The sequence below is a fragment of the Phocoena sinus genome, chromosome 11, assembly GCF_008692025.1.
Source record: "Phocoena sinus isolate mPhoSin1 chromosome 11, mPhoSin1.pri, whole genome shotgun sequence".
NCBI lineage: Eukaryota > Metazoa > Chordata > Mammalia > Artiodactyla > Phocoenidae > Phocoena > Phocoena sinus.
In genome coordinates this window covers 42,861,770-42,875,469 of record NC_045773.1, presented here as the reverse complement: position 1 = coordinate 42,875,469, position 13,700 = coordinate 42,861,770, and the positions used below count along the sequence as shown (strand labels likewise).

Below are 13,700 nucleotides of genomic sequence, written 5' to 3'. Positions count from 1 at the left end.
AGGCAGTTTAAGTAAATTAATCCTTCAGTTTAACTAAATCCTTGTCAATTCAGGGTTCCATCAATCAGGTGGGAATCCACTCAGCCTCCCCAGGGATGGATCTAAATTCTAACTGCTTACACCAAGCCACAGGGTGGAGGAAGAGAATGGCCGCCTGGCACTCAAGTACCAAAGAGCACGGCTATATCCTTCTCACCCTGAGTATAAGACCTGTCTTCTTATCCAGCCTTTCTTTTGCCTCAGGGCATGGGAAACATGGCCTTAGTCATATCTAGTTATTTGTCTCCTCTGGACAAATTTAAAATGTCCTGAGCTGGAGGATGGAGAAAGGAGTTTGGATGTTGGTGTGTCCCTGAGAAGGGGCCCTGTGTACTCTCCTCCCAGCCCTGGGCTGAATTCTAACTGTAGGGGAGGGCATGGTGGACAACAGACAACAACAACAAAAAAATGTTTGAGTGATTTGAAAACAGAGCCAACCTGTACCTTACTTTCTAGGTGAAGCCGGAGGCGGCAAGTCTTAGACAGAGACCCTCATGCCTAGTATGACACAGAGACCGTAGGGTAGCATGGGCCAGTAACATGCCTGGGTAGAGAAGAACTGAGGCAGACTCAAAGGGTGCCCTGTGGCGCCAGCATGACAGGAGAGTATTTGGATGATCACCTTGTTCCCATTGAAGGCTGCAGAAGGAGATGAGTGAGAGGCAAAGAGGGAACAGCCATCTCCATGGCTCTCCCACCAGCAACAACCAAATGGGAACATTGATGACTCAAGTGAAATACACTTGGCAATGACTTAGGACCAGCTCAACCCTCCACCAACCTTCAGCTCCCCAGAACTCAGACACAACTTCAGATAACGAAGTAGTAGCAGACGTTGAATTAACCAAAACAAAGTCCCCTGGTTGGAGGCTTGAAGTATAAATTGAATTCAGTTACAGGAGAGAAAACCCCGTAAGCTACATTTCTTGCATAACTGAGTTTGTGTTTTGAGAAATGTGTACCTATGCTAGTAACAACAGTGTTGTTGTTATTTTTGCTCATGGATAACTATTTAATAATAACTCATCAGCAGAGAGTGAGGATTAGAGAGGTGGAGGAGGAGGGAGAGGTTGGAGGAGAGGGAAGGTAGAGAGAAATGCTGGTCTGGAAGATTGAAGGAATGAAATGGAGAAACACAGGGCAGTGACAAGCTGGGACCAGTCAGCGTGGTTGTGTATTTTTCCCAACCAGGTTCAGTTGGGTGGGCACAGGTACAGAGTCATCTCCATGTTGGGTTTATTCAGAGTTGGGGTTTTGCCAGGCAAGTACAATGGAGGGGGGAGAGGGCAAGGGAACTGAGGTGTCTGCAAGGGAGTATAAAGGGGGTGGACATGAAATGTAAGCTGGGTAAGTTGAGAAGCAAAGACATGCATGACCTATGCGATGGATGGTTAAAAAGTGTACGGTCCATGGTTTGGAGGACTGAATGGGGACAGAGGTTGGGTTGCACTTGCTAGACTACAGGGGCTGAAAAAGGAGGAAAAGGGTGAGTGCTGGAGTGGAGATGGGAGGTGTTATAAGGTGTTATAATGGGAGTTATAAGTAATGACAAGGTCTAGGAGCTGGCCATGGGGTGGGGGTCTGAGTCCATGCCCGGCTGACAGCTGTCATTGACCACACCTGTGATGCAGAACTCGAGGAGTCTAAACAGAGGTGCCCACCCTGCTTGACCAGCTTGGCTCGGAAGTATCTGATCTGGGATTGCTGCCCCACGTGGGTGAAGCTTAAGACCCTTCTCTTCGCGACTGTGACAGACCCCTTTGCAGAGCTCACAATCACCCTGTGCATTGTGGTGAACACCATCTTCATGGCCATGGAGCACTACGGCATGAGTCCCGCTTTCGAAGCCATGCTTCAGATTGGCAACATTGTGAGTGCCCTGGCAGCCACTGCCTGTGCTGTCCGATCTGTGGGGCTCTGGGTGGGGTAGCAGCATGCCCTCATTCACTGGAGTGTTGATCTTGCTGGCTGAGAGCAGTGTGGGAGATGTGTGGACACTTAGTGCAGGAAGTCAAGTCTGGAGGACCAGGCTGAGCTGCTGGGAATTGCTTTGGGATGAACGAGCACAGGGAAGTGGACAGAGAGAGCCCTGACCTAGGGGCAGCTAGCCTCCCCTTTGCAGAACTTAGGACAGCCACCTGAATTCTCAGCATTGCAGCTGCCACTACCTCGAAATGATGATAAATGCCACTTTCCCATCTAAAGACAACCTATGGACTTGCAAATTTCCTTCCAATTTTATTGCTTTTGTGACTGCAAAACACAGTGTCTGTGGTTTTTCAATGCTGTCATTTAAGTGCAGAAGAGTGGGGGAGGGAGGGGAAGGTAATGAGAGAGAGGGCACCTGAGATCATGCTTGCTGTTGTCACAAAAGTGTCAGGGAGTCAGAACTTTTTTAAAAATCTGGTTCAGACAGGACTTTCCTTTAAATTTTCCTCCGTAACTTTGTAGTATAATTTTCTTTGAACAACACAAAGTCCATACTGGATTTCCCTACATGCTGAGTAAAGTGTCAGACTCAGAGGAGAACTGTCCTCAGCCTGTGCCCCACAGGAACAGTAATGATAGCCAACTTTATGTGATCACCTACTCAAGACCAGACATGGCCTCAGATGCTTCTCATGGGTTATCTCATGTTATTGTCACAAAACCCCAATATGGTAGGTACTATTATTATGCCCCTTCACAGATGGAAAAACGGAGGCACAGGAGGTTAACTAATTTGCCCAGGGTGCTAGAGGTGAGTAAGTGACAGCATCAAGATTTGAACCCAGGCCAACTGGCTCTGAAGCTCACACCTCTCAACTCCTGGGTGCTAAACCCCATCACAGGACGTGCTCGTGTGTGTGTGTGTGTGTGTGTGTGTGTGTGTGTGTGTGTGCGCGTGCACATGCACACAAGAAAAGCAGAAGCTGTGAAGGTCAGGGTCCTGCCTCCATGTCCACACCACTGTCCACTCCACTGCAGGTGACTTACTAGTTCCACCAGGACCATACAGCTCTTCTAACTCCTTGTAGGCTGCAGACTTAGGTGGAAGGAGGGGTCCCAGAGGAAATGTGACTGCTCTTCTCCAGAAATCTCCCCCTTTCCCAGAATCCAGGGATGTGAAAATGATGCCAGTAGGTTCTGGGATACTGTGGAGCCAGCATGCCTTACGTTTCAGCAGCACCTAGGCTAAGAAGACACATGCTATGTAAAGTTGATATGAAAAGGGGAAATGGAAAGAGAAGGGAGAGCTTATTGCCAAGAAGTCATCATAGACCCCAAAGGGTCAGATGGAAGAGACCTCTGAGCCCGCACCTTTTTACAGTTGGAGAAGTTGAGGCAAGAAAGACCAAAGGCCTTTACCACTGTGACAGAGCCCAGTGCCATTTTTTAAAAAAGAAAGAAAGGCAGGCACTGTGTGGTGCTTATGATGAGTCAGGTGCTTTATAAGTGTTTTCTCAGCGTCACAACGCGCTATGAGGTTATCACCACCCTCGCAGCACAAAAGAGAGCCTTAAGACTCAGAGAGGTTCAGTATCCTGCCCAAGGTAGCACAGGTGGGGAAGGTGGAGCCAGAGGTGACCCAGGTCTCTCTAGGGCACAGGACCTCATCGCTCCACCCCCACACCACACCACGCTGACTTGCCTACAAAGGGCACTCAGTAGATGCTCTTTGCATCTCACAGTTGCTGTCTTGTGGCATCAGTCAAGTCCCTTAAACTCTCAGCCACTTCCTTCTCTGTAAAAGGGATGTAACTACCTCTGTTTCCCAGGTTAGCGAGAAGCTCTGATGAGAACAAATGAGAGAAAAACACCTGACTCTGATCTTTGGTTTCTTCCTTACCTGTCACCCTTCCCTGCTGGTTGTTGTGTGACCCAAGCCTGGCCCTGACCTCTCTCAATGTCAGAATTCTATCCTGTTTAAGACCATTAAAGATACTCAGAGCTGAAAGAATCTTAGAGACAATGTATTATTATTGTTCTTACTAATAGCTATTATTGATTAATGAAGTACTGTCTGCCAGGACTTTTGCTAAAATTGCGTATGCATTATCTCACTTAAAGCCCATTATACAGATGAGGAAATTGAGGTAGAGAGGATGCACTCCTTGTCCAAGCTTATACAAGCTAGGAATGGCTGAGTTGACATTTTTCTCTGGGTCTGTGTTGCCCCACGATCCCTGCTTTTAAACTACTGAACCAGATTGACTTCTCATTTACATAATTATATAATAATTATTATCCTAATGATTATCCACTCACTCCATGTCCAACACCATTCAAACGGAAACACTGAAGCATGGAAACACTAATGTGTATTCCCTGAGCACTGATCCAGAGATTTCTCTCTGCTGCCACACTGAGTGTTCCCATCCCCAATCCGTCAGGAGCCTGCAGATAATATAGAAACAGAATAAAAACGAGGTAAAGGGATTTGCCACTTTATAAACACGACATTTTCCCCCTGCTCTATTTGTCATTGTCACCCGACCCCACAGACCCTGCTGAGATGGATCCCTGTTTCTGTCCACAGGTCTTTACCGTGTTTTTTACTGCTGAAATGGTCTTCAAAATCATAGCGTTCGATCCCTACTATTACTTCCAGAAGAAGTGGAACATCTTTGATTGCATCATCGTCACAGTGAGCCTGATAGAGCTGGGTGCGGTCAGGAAGGGGAGCCTGACAGTGCTGCGGACCTTCCGCCTGGTAATGTACTCTTTTGGCAACTTGGGGAACCTCCACGTGGACATCCAAGGAGGCTCCCCGCTGGAAACGGACTCTGTCCTTTGGGGACCCCACCAGCCAGCTCCCTCTTCCTCTTCGTTCCCTGTGGGAGGAGGCAGGGCATAGCTCCTGGGAGCCAGAGATGTGGTGCTTTGCACTTACTCAAAGTGGGGGTGTGCCCTTTCCTCTCTGGGCCTGGCTCCCCTCATCTGCGCTAAGAGGAGACTTCCTAGCACCCTCTTGTTCTCTTACCAAATAACAGTAAATGATAATCATAGCAACTACTCTTTCTTGAGTTCTGACAATGCATGAAGCACAGAGCTAAACCCTTGACATAACACATCTCATTTTATGCTTACATCACCCTGAGAGAGTTGCTTTTACTATCACCACAGATAGATGAGGGAAACTGAGACAGAGTGGTTAAATGATGGCCCAAAGTCTCCCTGCTGCTGAGTGAGCCTCAGACCTGCATTTCAAAGCCAGGCTGCCTGACTCCAGAGTCCCAGCTCTGATCATCCTCTGATTCCCTTGGTCCCCAAATCACAGCCCCAATGTCTCACCCACCTCAAAAACTGCCTCCCGTCCTGGCTCTTCTCCCAACTCAGCTCCAGGACGCCTTCTGCAGGATGCGTTACCTTATTCTTAACAAAAGAGATGTCCCCCTGATGTCTGTGTCTGTAAGGCAAGTCACCGACCTTGTTTTATTTCTTCAAGAATATCGTGGCCCCTGCACTTCATTTTAGAATCAATTTGCCAAGTTACATACCCACCTACACACAAAATTGTTGGGTTTGGGGTTTTTTTTTCTATTAGGACTGCAGTAATTTATAGATCAGTTTGGGAAGAAATATAACCTTTATGTTATGTAGTCTTCTGATCCACAAAAATGGCACACAATCTATTTATTTCAGTCTTTCAATAGTTTTATAATTTCTCCATAAGGGACTTCCTGCATATCTTTTGCTAGATTTATTCCTAGATATTCCCTAGTTCATTACGCTATTTCAAATGAAACCTCTTTTTAAATGTTCTTTTCTGGGGTTTGGGTTGTTTTTTTGTTTGTTTGTTTTGTTTTTTGCTAGCACTTTGCTATTTAATATTTTTGGATCCAGATAGCTCTGTTATTAATTCTCATGCCTTATCTATGCAATCTTTTAAATTTGTTAACAGAATCATATCATATGCAAATGATGAGTTTTGTTTCTTCTTTTCTAATCCTTATACCATTTGGTTCTTTTTATTATATTTCTGTGCTGGTTAGGACATCCAGTACACTGTAGAAAAGATGTGTTAATAGCACACATTTTTGCTGTTTTCCTGATCTCAGAGAAAATGCTTTCAGTATTTTAGCAAGTCTGATATTTGTGGGAGGTTTTTTAAGAAGATTTTTTTAAAAAACTCCTTTATCAGTTTAGGAAGTTCTCTTTTTTGTTTGTTTACTTTTGTTTTTGTTTTTTTGCGGTACGCGGGCTTCCCACTGTTGTGGCCTCTCCCATTGCGGAGCACAGGCTCCGGACGCACAGGCTCAGCGGCCATGGCTCACGGGCCCAGCCGATCCGCGGCACGTGGACCGGGGCACGAACCCGCGTCCCCTGCATCGGCAGGCGGACTCTCAACCACTGTGCCACCAGGGAAGCCCGGAAGTTCTCTTTTGTTAAGAATATTAATCATGAATGGATGTTTAATTTTATCACACAATTGTTCTGCATGATTAAGATAATCACATGATTTTCTCTAATCTGTTAAAGCAGTGAATTATACTAATTGATTTTCTAATGTTAAATAAACTTTGCATTCCTGGGATAAACCCAGCTTGATCGTGATACACTTTTTATACATTGGAAGATTCAGTTTGCTAATAATTAAAGAAATATTTTGCCTCCATATTGATCAGTAATATTTGGCCTGTAATTTTCCTTACTTGCATTGTCCTTGCTAGGTTTTAGTATCTAGGCATCAAGGTTATGCTAATCTCCATAAAAAGAAGTAAGGAATATTCCTCTTCTTCTACACCCAATCTTTGGGTAAGACTGGAATTATTGTTTCTTGTAAGTTTGGTAGAATTCACTAATTAAGCCATCTGTAAGTCAAGATTTTTCATTACTGATTTAATTTTCTTAATGGCTGTGAAACTACTCAGATTTTCAATTTCTCAGATTGGTTTTGGTAAGTTATTATTTTTCTAAAAAAATTTCCTTCTTATCTAAATTTTTAATTTTATTGACACTAAGTTATATACGCTATGCTGTTACATTTTAATGCTCCATATCACATGTACTTATGTTATCCTTTTCTTTCTTTAAAAATAGTCAGTTGTGCTTTCTTTTATCTATTTTTATTAACCTCGCCAAAGATCGTCAATTTAATGTCTTTTCAAAGAACCACCTATTAGCTTGTCGACCCTCTCTACTTCATTGGTGTTTTCTATTTCAATTAATCCTACATCTTATCTTAATTGCAGCTTACATTCCACATATTTTATTCTTTACTAACTTCTTAGGTTGGAATTTTCAGCCTATTTCCTTTTCCAATATATTCATTGAAGACTTCAATTTCCTTCTAAGAACTGCTTTAATATGTAGATTTTTCCTTATTTTATTTATTTATTTTTAAAATTTATTTATTTATTTTTGGCTGAATTGGGTCTTTGTTGCTATGCGCAGGTTTCCTCTAGTTGCAGCGAGTGGGGGCTACTCTTCGTCGTTGGTGTGCGGGCTTCTTATTGTGGTGGCTTCTCTTGTTGTGGAGCACGGGCTCTAGGCGTGCGGGCTTCAGTAGTTGTGGCTCGTGGACTCTAGAGTGCAGGCTTAGTAGCTGCAGCGCACAGACTTAGTTGCTCCACAGCCATGTGGGATCCTCCCGGACCAGGGCTCGAGCCCGTGTCCCCTGCATTGGCAGGCGGATTCTTAACCACTGTGCCACCAGGGAAGCCCCAGAATTTTCCTTATTGTTTGGTTCTAAATATTTCCTAATTTCAAATTTGATTTATTCTTTGACTCAAAGGCTAATTAGAAGCATGGTTCTTAATTTTGGAATGTATGTGGTTTTTCTAGTTATCTTTATGCCATTGAGTTCTAGCTTAATTGTATTATACTCAGAAAACATACACTGTATGATTTTAATGCTTTGGAATTTATTGATAATCTCGTTTTGGCTCAGTATAGTGAAAATGTTCCTTATGCACTTGAAAAGAATGCGTCTTCTGCAGTTGTATGGTGCAATACTCTGCATATATATCCATTGGGTAGAGAAAGTTCATTGTGTAGTCCAGATATTCTATATCCCTGCTTATTTTTGCCTGCTTGTTTTAGCAATTACTGAGATGGTAGTGTATAAAAATATCTTTCACTATGATTACGGCATGATGTTTCTCCTTACAGTTCTATCTGGAGGCTATGTTATTAAATGCATACATATTTTAAGTTATTATATCTTCCCAGTGGAGCGAAACTTTTATCAGTGAGAATTGACCTTGTTCATCCCTAGAAATGCTTTTTGCCTTAAAAGTCTCTTTTGCCTGTAGTAATTAAACAACTCTGTTTTCTTTTAGTTTGGAATTTGCCTCATATATCTCTATCTATCATTTCACTTCCAACCTTTGCATATCTTTAAGGTTGTTATATGTCTACTGTAAATAGCATGCAGTCAGATTTTGGATTCTTATTCAATCCACTCTTTGTCTTCTAACCAAAGCATTTAGTCTACTTATTTTATTGTGAATACTGATATATTTGGATGTGTGTCTATCATTATATTCTCGGTTTTCTATTTGTTTCCTCTGTTCTAGCATTTTTGTTCTCTCCTTGATTTATTTTGGACTGTTTGTTTTTCCTTGTTCCATTTTCCTCCTTTATTGGTTTGGAAACTAAATACTCTGTTTCTATTCTTTGAGTGGTTACCTTAGAAATGACAGCGTGTATTGTTAACTTAAAGTCAAAAGTTAGCTAAAATCTTTACTTTTCAGGACAACTTTTTATTCTGGTTACCCCTTCCCAACTTACTATCGTGTTAATTATTTTAATTTTATCTTGTTTTTAAAAGCTATATGACTTAATTGATGATAAATAATTCCAGATTTGTACAAACACTTCTGAAAATTCAGTAGCTTAGCCCAATAAAGGTTTATTCCTCACTCATGTCATAGTCTGATGCAAGCCAGTCAGCTCTAGGTGGGACTCCTTCTAGAAGTGACTGTGCCATATCTGAAGGCCTGTACAACCTTCAAAGCTTGCCTCCTGCTTGTGGAAAGATGGCAAAGTTTACACAGTCAAAGGCTTTTTTAGTCAGGGCTCATGGTTTCTTTTGCAATACAATTCCTTCAAAACTTAGATGGTTTCAGACCTCTGTGTGTGTTATACATCCAGAGTGCTTTCTTTGACAAAGTTCTCAGTTCCGCTTTGTTTCTTTGCTCTCTTGTCCTTCTGCCTCTCTCTGCCTCAAATGGTGGCTACACCATTAATAGCATCTTTGCTAAGATGTGCTTCATTTCATTGAAAAATTTAACTGGTCTTGAACTCATAAAGACTTAATCCCATTGCTCACTCTTTGAGCTCTAAAGCAATGTACTTCCCTAAACCTTCAAGACTCTAAACTTCTGGATTATTTTATTTTATTTAAGTATAGTTGATTTGCAATGTTGTGTTAATTTCTGCTGTATAGCAAAGTGACTCAGTTGTACATTAAACTTCTGGATTCTATTTCCTTTTATTTCTTATCAATCAACCAAATATTCCCTGAACTCATCTCTTTCTTGTAATGTCTTGACAAACGTAACCAACTACAACTGACACATGATACTAAGGTTCTGTTTTACAGACCCTTTGCCTGGTGTTACTGGTTCATGATCTGCCCCAGAATTATTGCAGACAATCATTTTGCCCCTGCAACACAGATCAACTCTTTCCAAGGATTCTTCTATCAGTTTCCTTGTTGTACACCACGGGATCACTAAGCCAGTGCCACATATCCAATGTGTTGAAATGGCTCTCTTCAATGTACCAATTTCTACATTACTCAAGAGAAGTACAACTAGTTGTAATGACAATCTCTAAATCTGTGAGTTAACATAATAGAGGTTTATGTTTACAGCATATTCAGTACTGGTTGGGAAACTCTCCTGGTTTGTCTGCTCCAAGTAGTAACTCAGTGACTCAGGATGGTGTAATGTCACCACCATCTTCAATGGGTGGCCTCCATGGTGGCCATAGGAGGGGAAGAGAAAGTGCATGATGTTTTATGGCTCTGCCTGAAAGCAGTGTACATTACTTCTGTCTCCATCTCCATTCCATCAGCCAGAGCCCAATAATATGACCTCAACTATTTGCAAGTAAAGTGGGAAAACAGTCTTCTTTTGTGTCTGAGAGGAGTAAAGGTGAATGGTGACCATATAGCCAATCTCTGCCCTACCCTGTGAAACTTTACCGTTGTGTCCATTCAATGTTTGTTTAGATTCACTCTCATACTCAGCGCTTCCTTGCTGTTTATCCATTCTTGCACATAATACGTTCCTTCTGGGATCACTTTCTTTCCGCCTGAAGTGCATCATTTAGAATTTCTTTCAGTGAGTGCCTTCTGGCAGTAACCTCTCTCAGTTTTATCTAAAATTTGCTGTTCAATTTGCCCTTATCTTTTTTTTTCTTTTTAATTTGGTTGTGCCGGGTCTTAGTTGCGGCAGGAGGGCTCCTTAGCTGCAGCTCGCTGGCTCCTTGGTTGTGGCATGAGAACTCTTAGTTGTGGCATGCATGTGGGATTTGGTTCCCTGACCAGGGATCGAACCCAGGCCCCCTGCATTGGGAGCACAGAGTCTTAACCACTGCGCCACCAGGGAAGTCCCATGCCCTTGTCTTGAGAGATATTTCTTATGGGATCTTGCCTTAATGGTGGGAGAAATTCCTGTTATACTGTCTACCTTAGGCAGCCCTGGGATGTGTTTCCTGATTGCTGTGCCTCATGAGACCATTAAAACTTATGCTCAGATTCATCAATTTTGCAAATGTCTTCAGAGAAAAGCTGACTTCAGCAATCTGTTTATATCTCTGAATTCCCGTAGTTATTTAATTTTTGGCTAAAGAATTACTTATTTTATTGACAGATCATTAATGCACTTAAGATTTTATTATCTAGCATTTTTAGTAACTTTTTGATGGAAAGGGGAACCCAAGGGGGACCCAATATAGTCTACCATATTATTCCATCTTCTGATATTCTTCACAAGTTCGAGGCCCATTTCATCACCAAGTGGTGACCTCCTCAGTAGAGGGCAGACGTTAGACTTACCTTGCATTCTATTCCAAAAGTAAAGCATCCTCATTAAAATAAGTTCCAGATTAGATCTAAGGTGAACACAGACCGCCTCCCTCACAAAGAAAAATATGTATGGAGCTTCCTGCATAAGAGGATTAAACCTTGGGACTTATTGCTGTGTTGCGTGATAAAACTGCTGCTACTCTGTCCAGCACAGCATCCCAGCTCCTTGGCCAGTGCCTGGCTCTTAGTAAGGGCTCCATAAATACCCCATGACAGCTGAGCTCACATATTTCTTTCTAACAAATTAGAGAACCACACAAATGTATTTTTTAAATGTTTAGGCATCTTTATGCATGGTGCTTTTGTTCTCCTGTGGGACTTAGCACATTTGGGTTTACAGTGAAGACTTTCTGGGTCTTTGCCTTATCTCTGCAACTAAACCATTAGTTCCATGAGGACAGGAGTCCACAGACTTCTCTCCATATACCTCACAGGCTAGTACAGTGCTATGTATGTGCGTGGCTGGTGTCCAACAAAGTAGGTAGATTGGTTGGTCAATTAAATAAACATATGAATCCCAGGTTCATGAAATCACAGATACTTACCATTTCAGAGATGGTGGGGGTAAAAGATGTTGTCCAAGGCCTCAGGATGAGAAATGCCCCAAGATGATGGGTAGCCAATACCTCTCAAATGCAGTGGGTTGTGCCCTACCTGCAGGGAGCTAGCCTCTCTTCAGCTCAAAGGTGGGCTCTTCTCACACATTTATGAGCTCCATCATACCCCACTCCACCCCACAGAATAGATCTACATCCGGGAGGCTTGTGGCTATAGAACAGAGTACACGTCACACGACCAACACCCCAATATGAGACCCCTGACTTTGCCACAGTCAGTGGAGCACATTAGTAGTACATAGGGACCATATAGAGTTGGTCATATTTTTGAGTAACTGGTGACATACGAAGAAAGGTCTTTGAAAGCAGCTTCCCGGGATCAACCCACATTGATGGAATGAGCTACCTTGTGCTTTTTCTGTTTCTGGCCAAGACTTGAGATGAAAGGTGATGGAAGCAGCCACCAGGACCTGACACGGTCTCTGTTTCTCTGCAGTTGCGGGTCTTCAAGCTGGCCAAGTCATGGCCGACCTTAAACACGCTCATCAAGATCATCGGCAACTCGGTGGGGGCTCTGGGGAACCTCACCATCATCCTGGCCATCATTGTCTTCGTCTTTGCTCTGGTTGGCAAGCAGCTCCTCGGGGACAACTACCGTGACAACCGGCGCAAAATCTCAGCACCTAACGAAGAATGGCCACGCTGGCACATGCACGACTTCTTCCACTCCTTCCTCATTGTCTTCCGGATCCTCTGTGGAGAGTGGATTGAGAACATGTGGGCCTGCATGGAAGTCGGCCAGAAGTCCATCTGCCTCATCCTTTTCTTGACGGTTATGGTGCTGGGCAACCTGGTGGTGAGTGCATGGGCAATGCAGGAGACTTCCATATTATCCTAGAAAGTCTGACATTGCACATGTCTTGCCCACATTGTACCTCCCTGACTGAAAAGTCTTCACACTTTTCCAAGTTGTGCGGGACACATGAGAAATATCTGTTGGGAAGCAGCTGGAATAAGCCCATATGACAGAGCAGGAAAGACCTGATGTAGAATCCCAGCTCCACCTCTAGTAAAGTTGGGTGACCCAGCACAAGAGACAATCTCCCAAGCTTTAATTTCCTTAAAATCAAGAAAATAGTGCTTACTTATGGGCTTACTGGGAGAATTAAATTACAGGAACAACATACACAAATTGCCTAGTGCAGTTTCTGGGCCAAGGCAGGAAGTCAATAAATGGTAGCTGTTAGTTGTTGAAGGAAAATTTCCCTTCCCCATTCTAGGGTTCTCAGAAGGTATTCCTGTCAGGGGTGGGGGGGAGTAGAGTTACATAGGTTCTAGCTAGGAGCAGGAGGGGAGGCACAATGGGACAAGAGGAAGGAGAGGAGCTGGATCCTGGACAACATCCAATGCCATGACAATAACAAAATCCACTCTCAGGTTTGCGGGGAGCCCCTCTGGAGGCCTTTCTCCCAATTGGCCCCAGCACCCCTTCTCTGGCCCAGTCTGGCTCCTTGGCTTCAGTTGTCTCCACTCCCTCAAGTTCTGGGTGCCTTTGCTCTCCCAGCCTTGACCAGGGTGAGGGGAGGGTGTTATTTTTAGGAACCCCTTTCTTTTTTTTTTTAATTGAAGTATAGTTGATTTACAATATTGTGTTAGTTTCAGATGTACAGAATAGCGATTTGGTTTTTTTCCATTATAGATGATTACAAGATGTTGAGTATAATTCCATGTGCTATACTGTAAATCTTTTTTGCTTATCTATTTTATATATAGTAGTTTGTATCTGTTAATCTCATACTCCTAATTTATCCCTCTCCCCTACCTTTCCCCTTTGGTAACCATAAGTTTGTTTTCTATGTCTGTGAGTCTGTTTCTGTTTTGTATATAAATTCATTTGTATTATTTTTTAGATTCCACATATAAGTGATATCATATAGTAATTTTCTTTCTCTGTCTGACTTATTTCGCTAAGCATTATATTCTCTAGGTCCATCCATGTTGTTGCAAATGGCAGTATTTCATTCTTTTTTATGGCTGAGTAATATTCCATGGTATATATAGACCACATCTTCTTAAGCCAGTCG

General features: G+C 42.9%; 1 protein-coding gene across 1 annotated transcript in view; it reads left to right on the top strand.

Moving 5' to 3' along the window:
- SCN10A (sodium voltage-gated channel alpha subunit 10) overlaps positions 1-13,700 on the top strand; it is a 77,769-nt gene that overhangs the window by 38,740 nt on the left and 25,329 nt on the right. Inside the window, exons 13-15 of the mRNA XM_032648888.1 lie at positions 1,671-1,909; positions 4,559-4,732; positions 12,113-12,472. Of these exons, the coding sequence (XP_032504779.1) occupies positions 1,671-1,909; positions 4,559-4,732; positions 12,113-12,472 (773 nt within the window). The remainder of the gene's footprint in view (positions 1-1,670; positions 1,910-4,558; positions 4,733-12,112; positions 12,473-13,700) is intronic.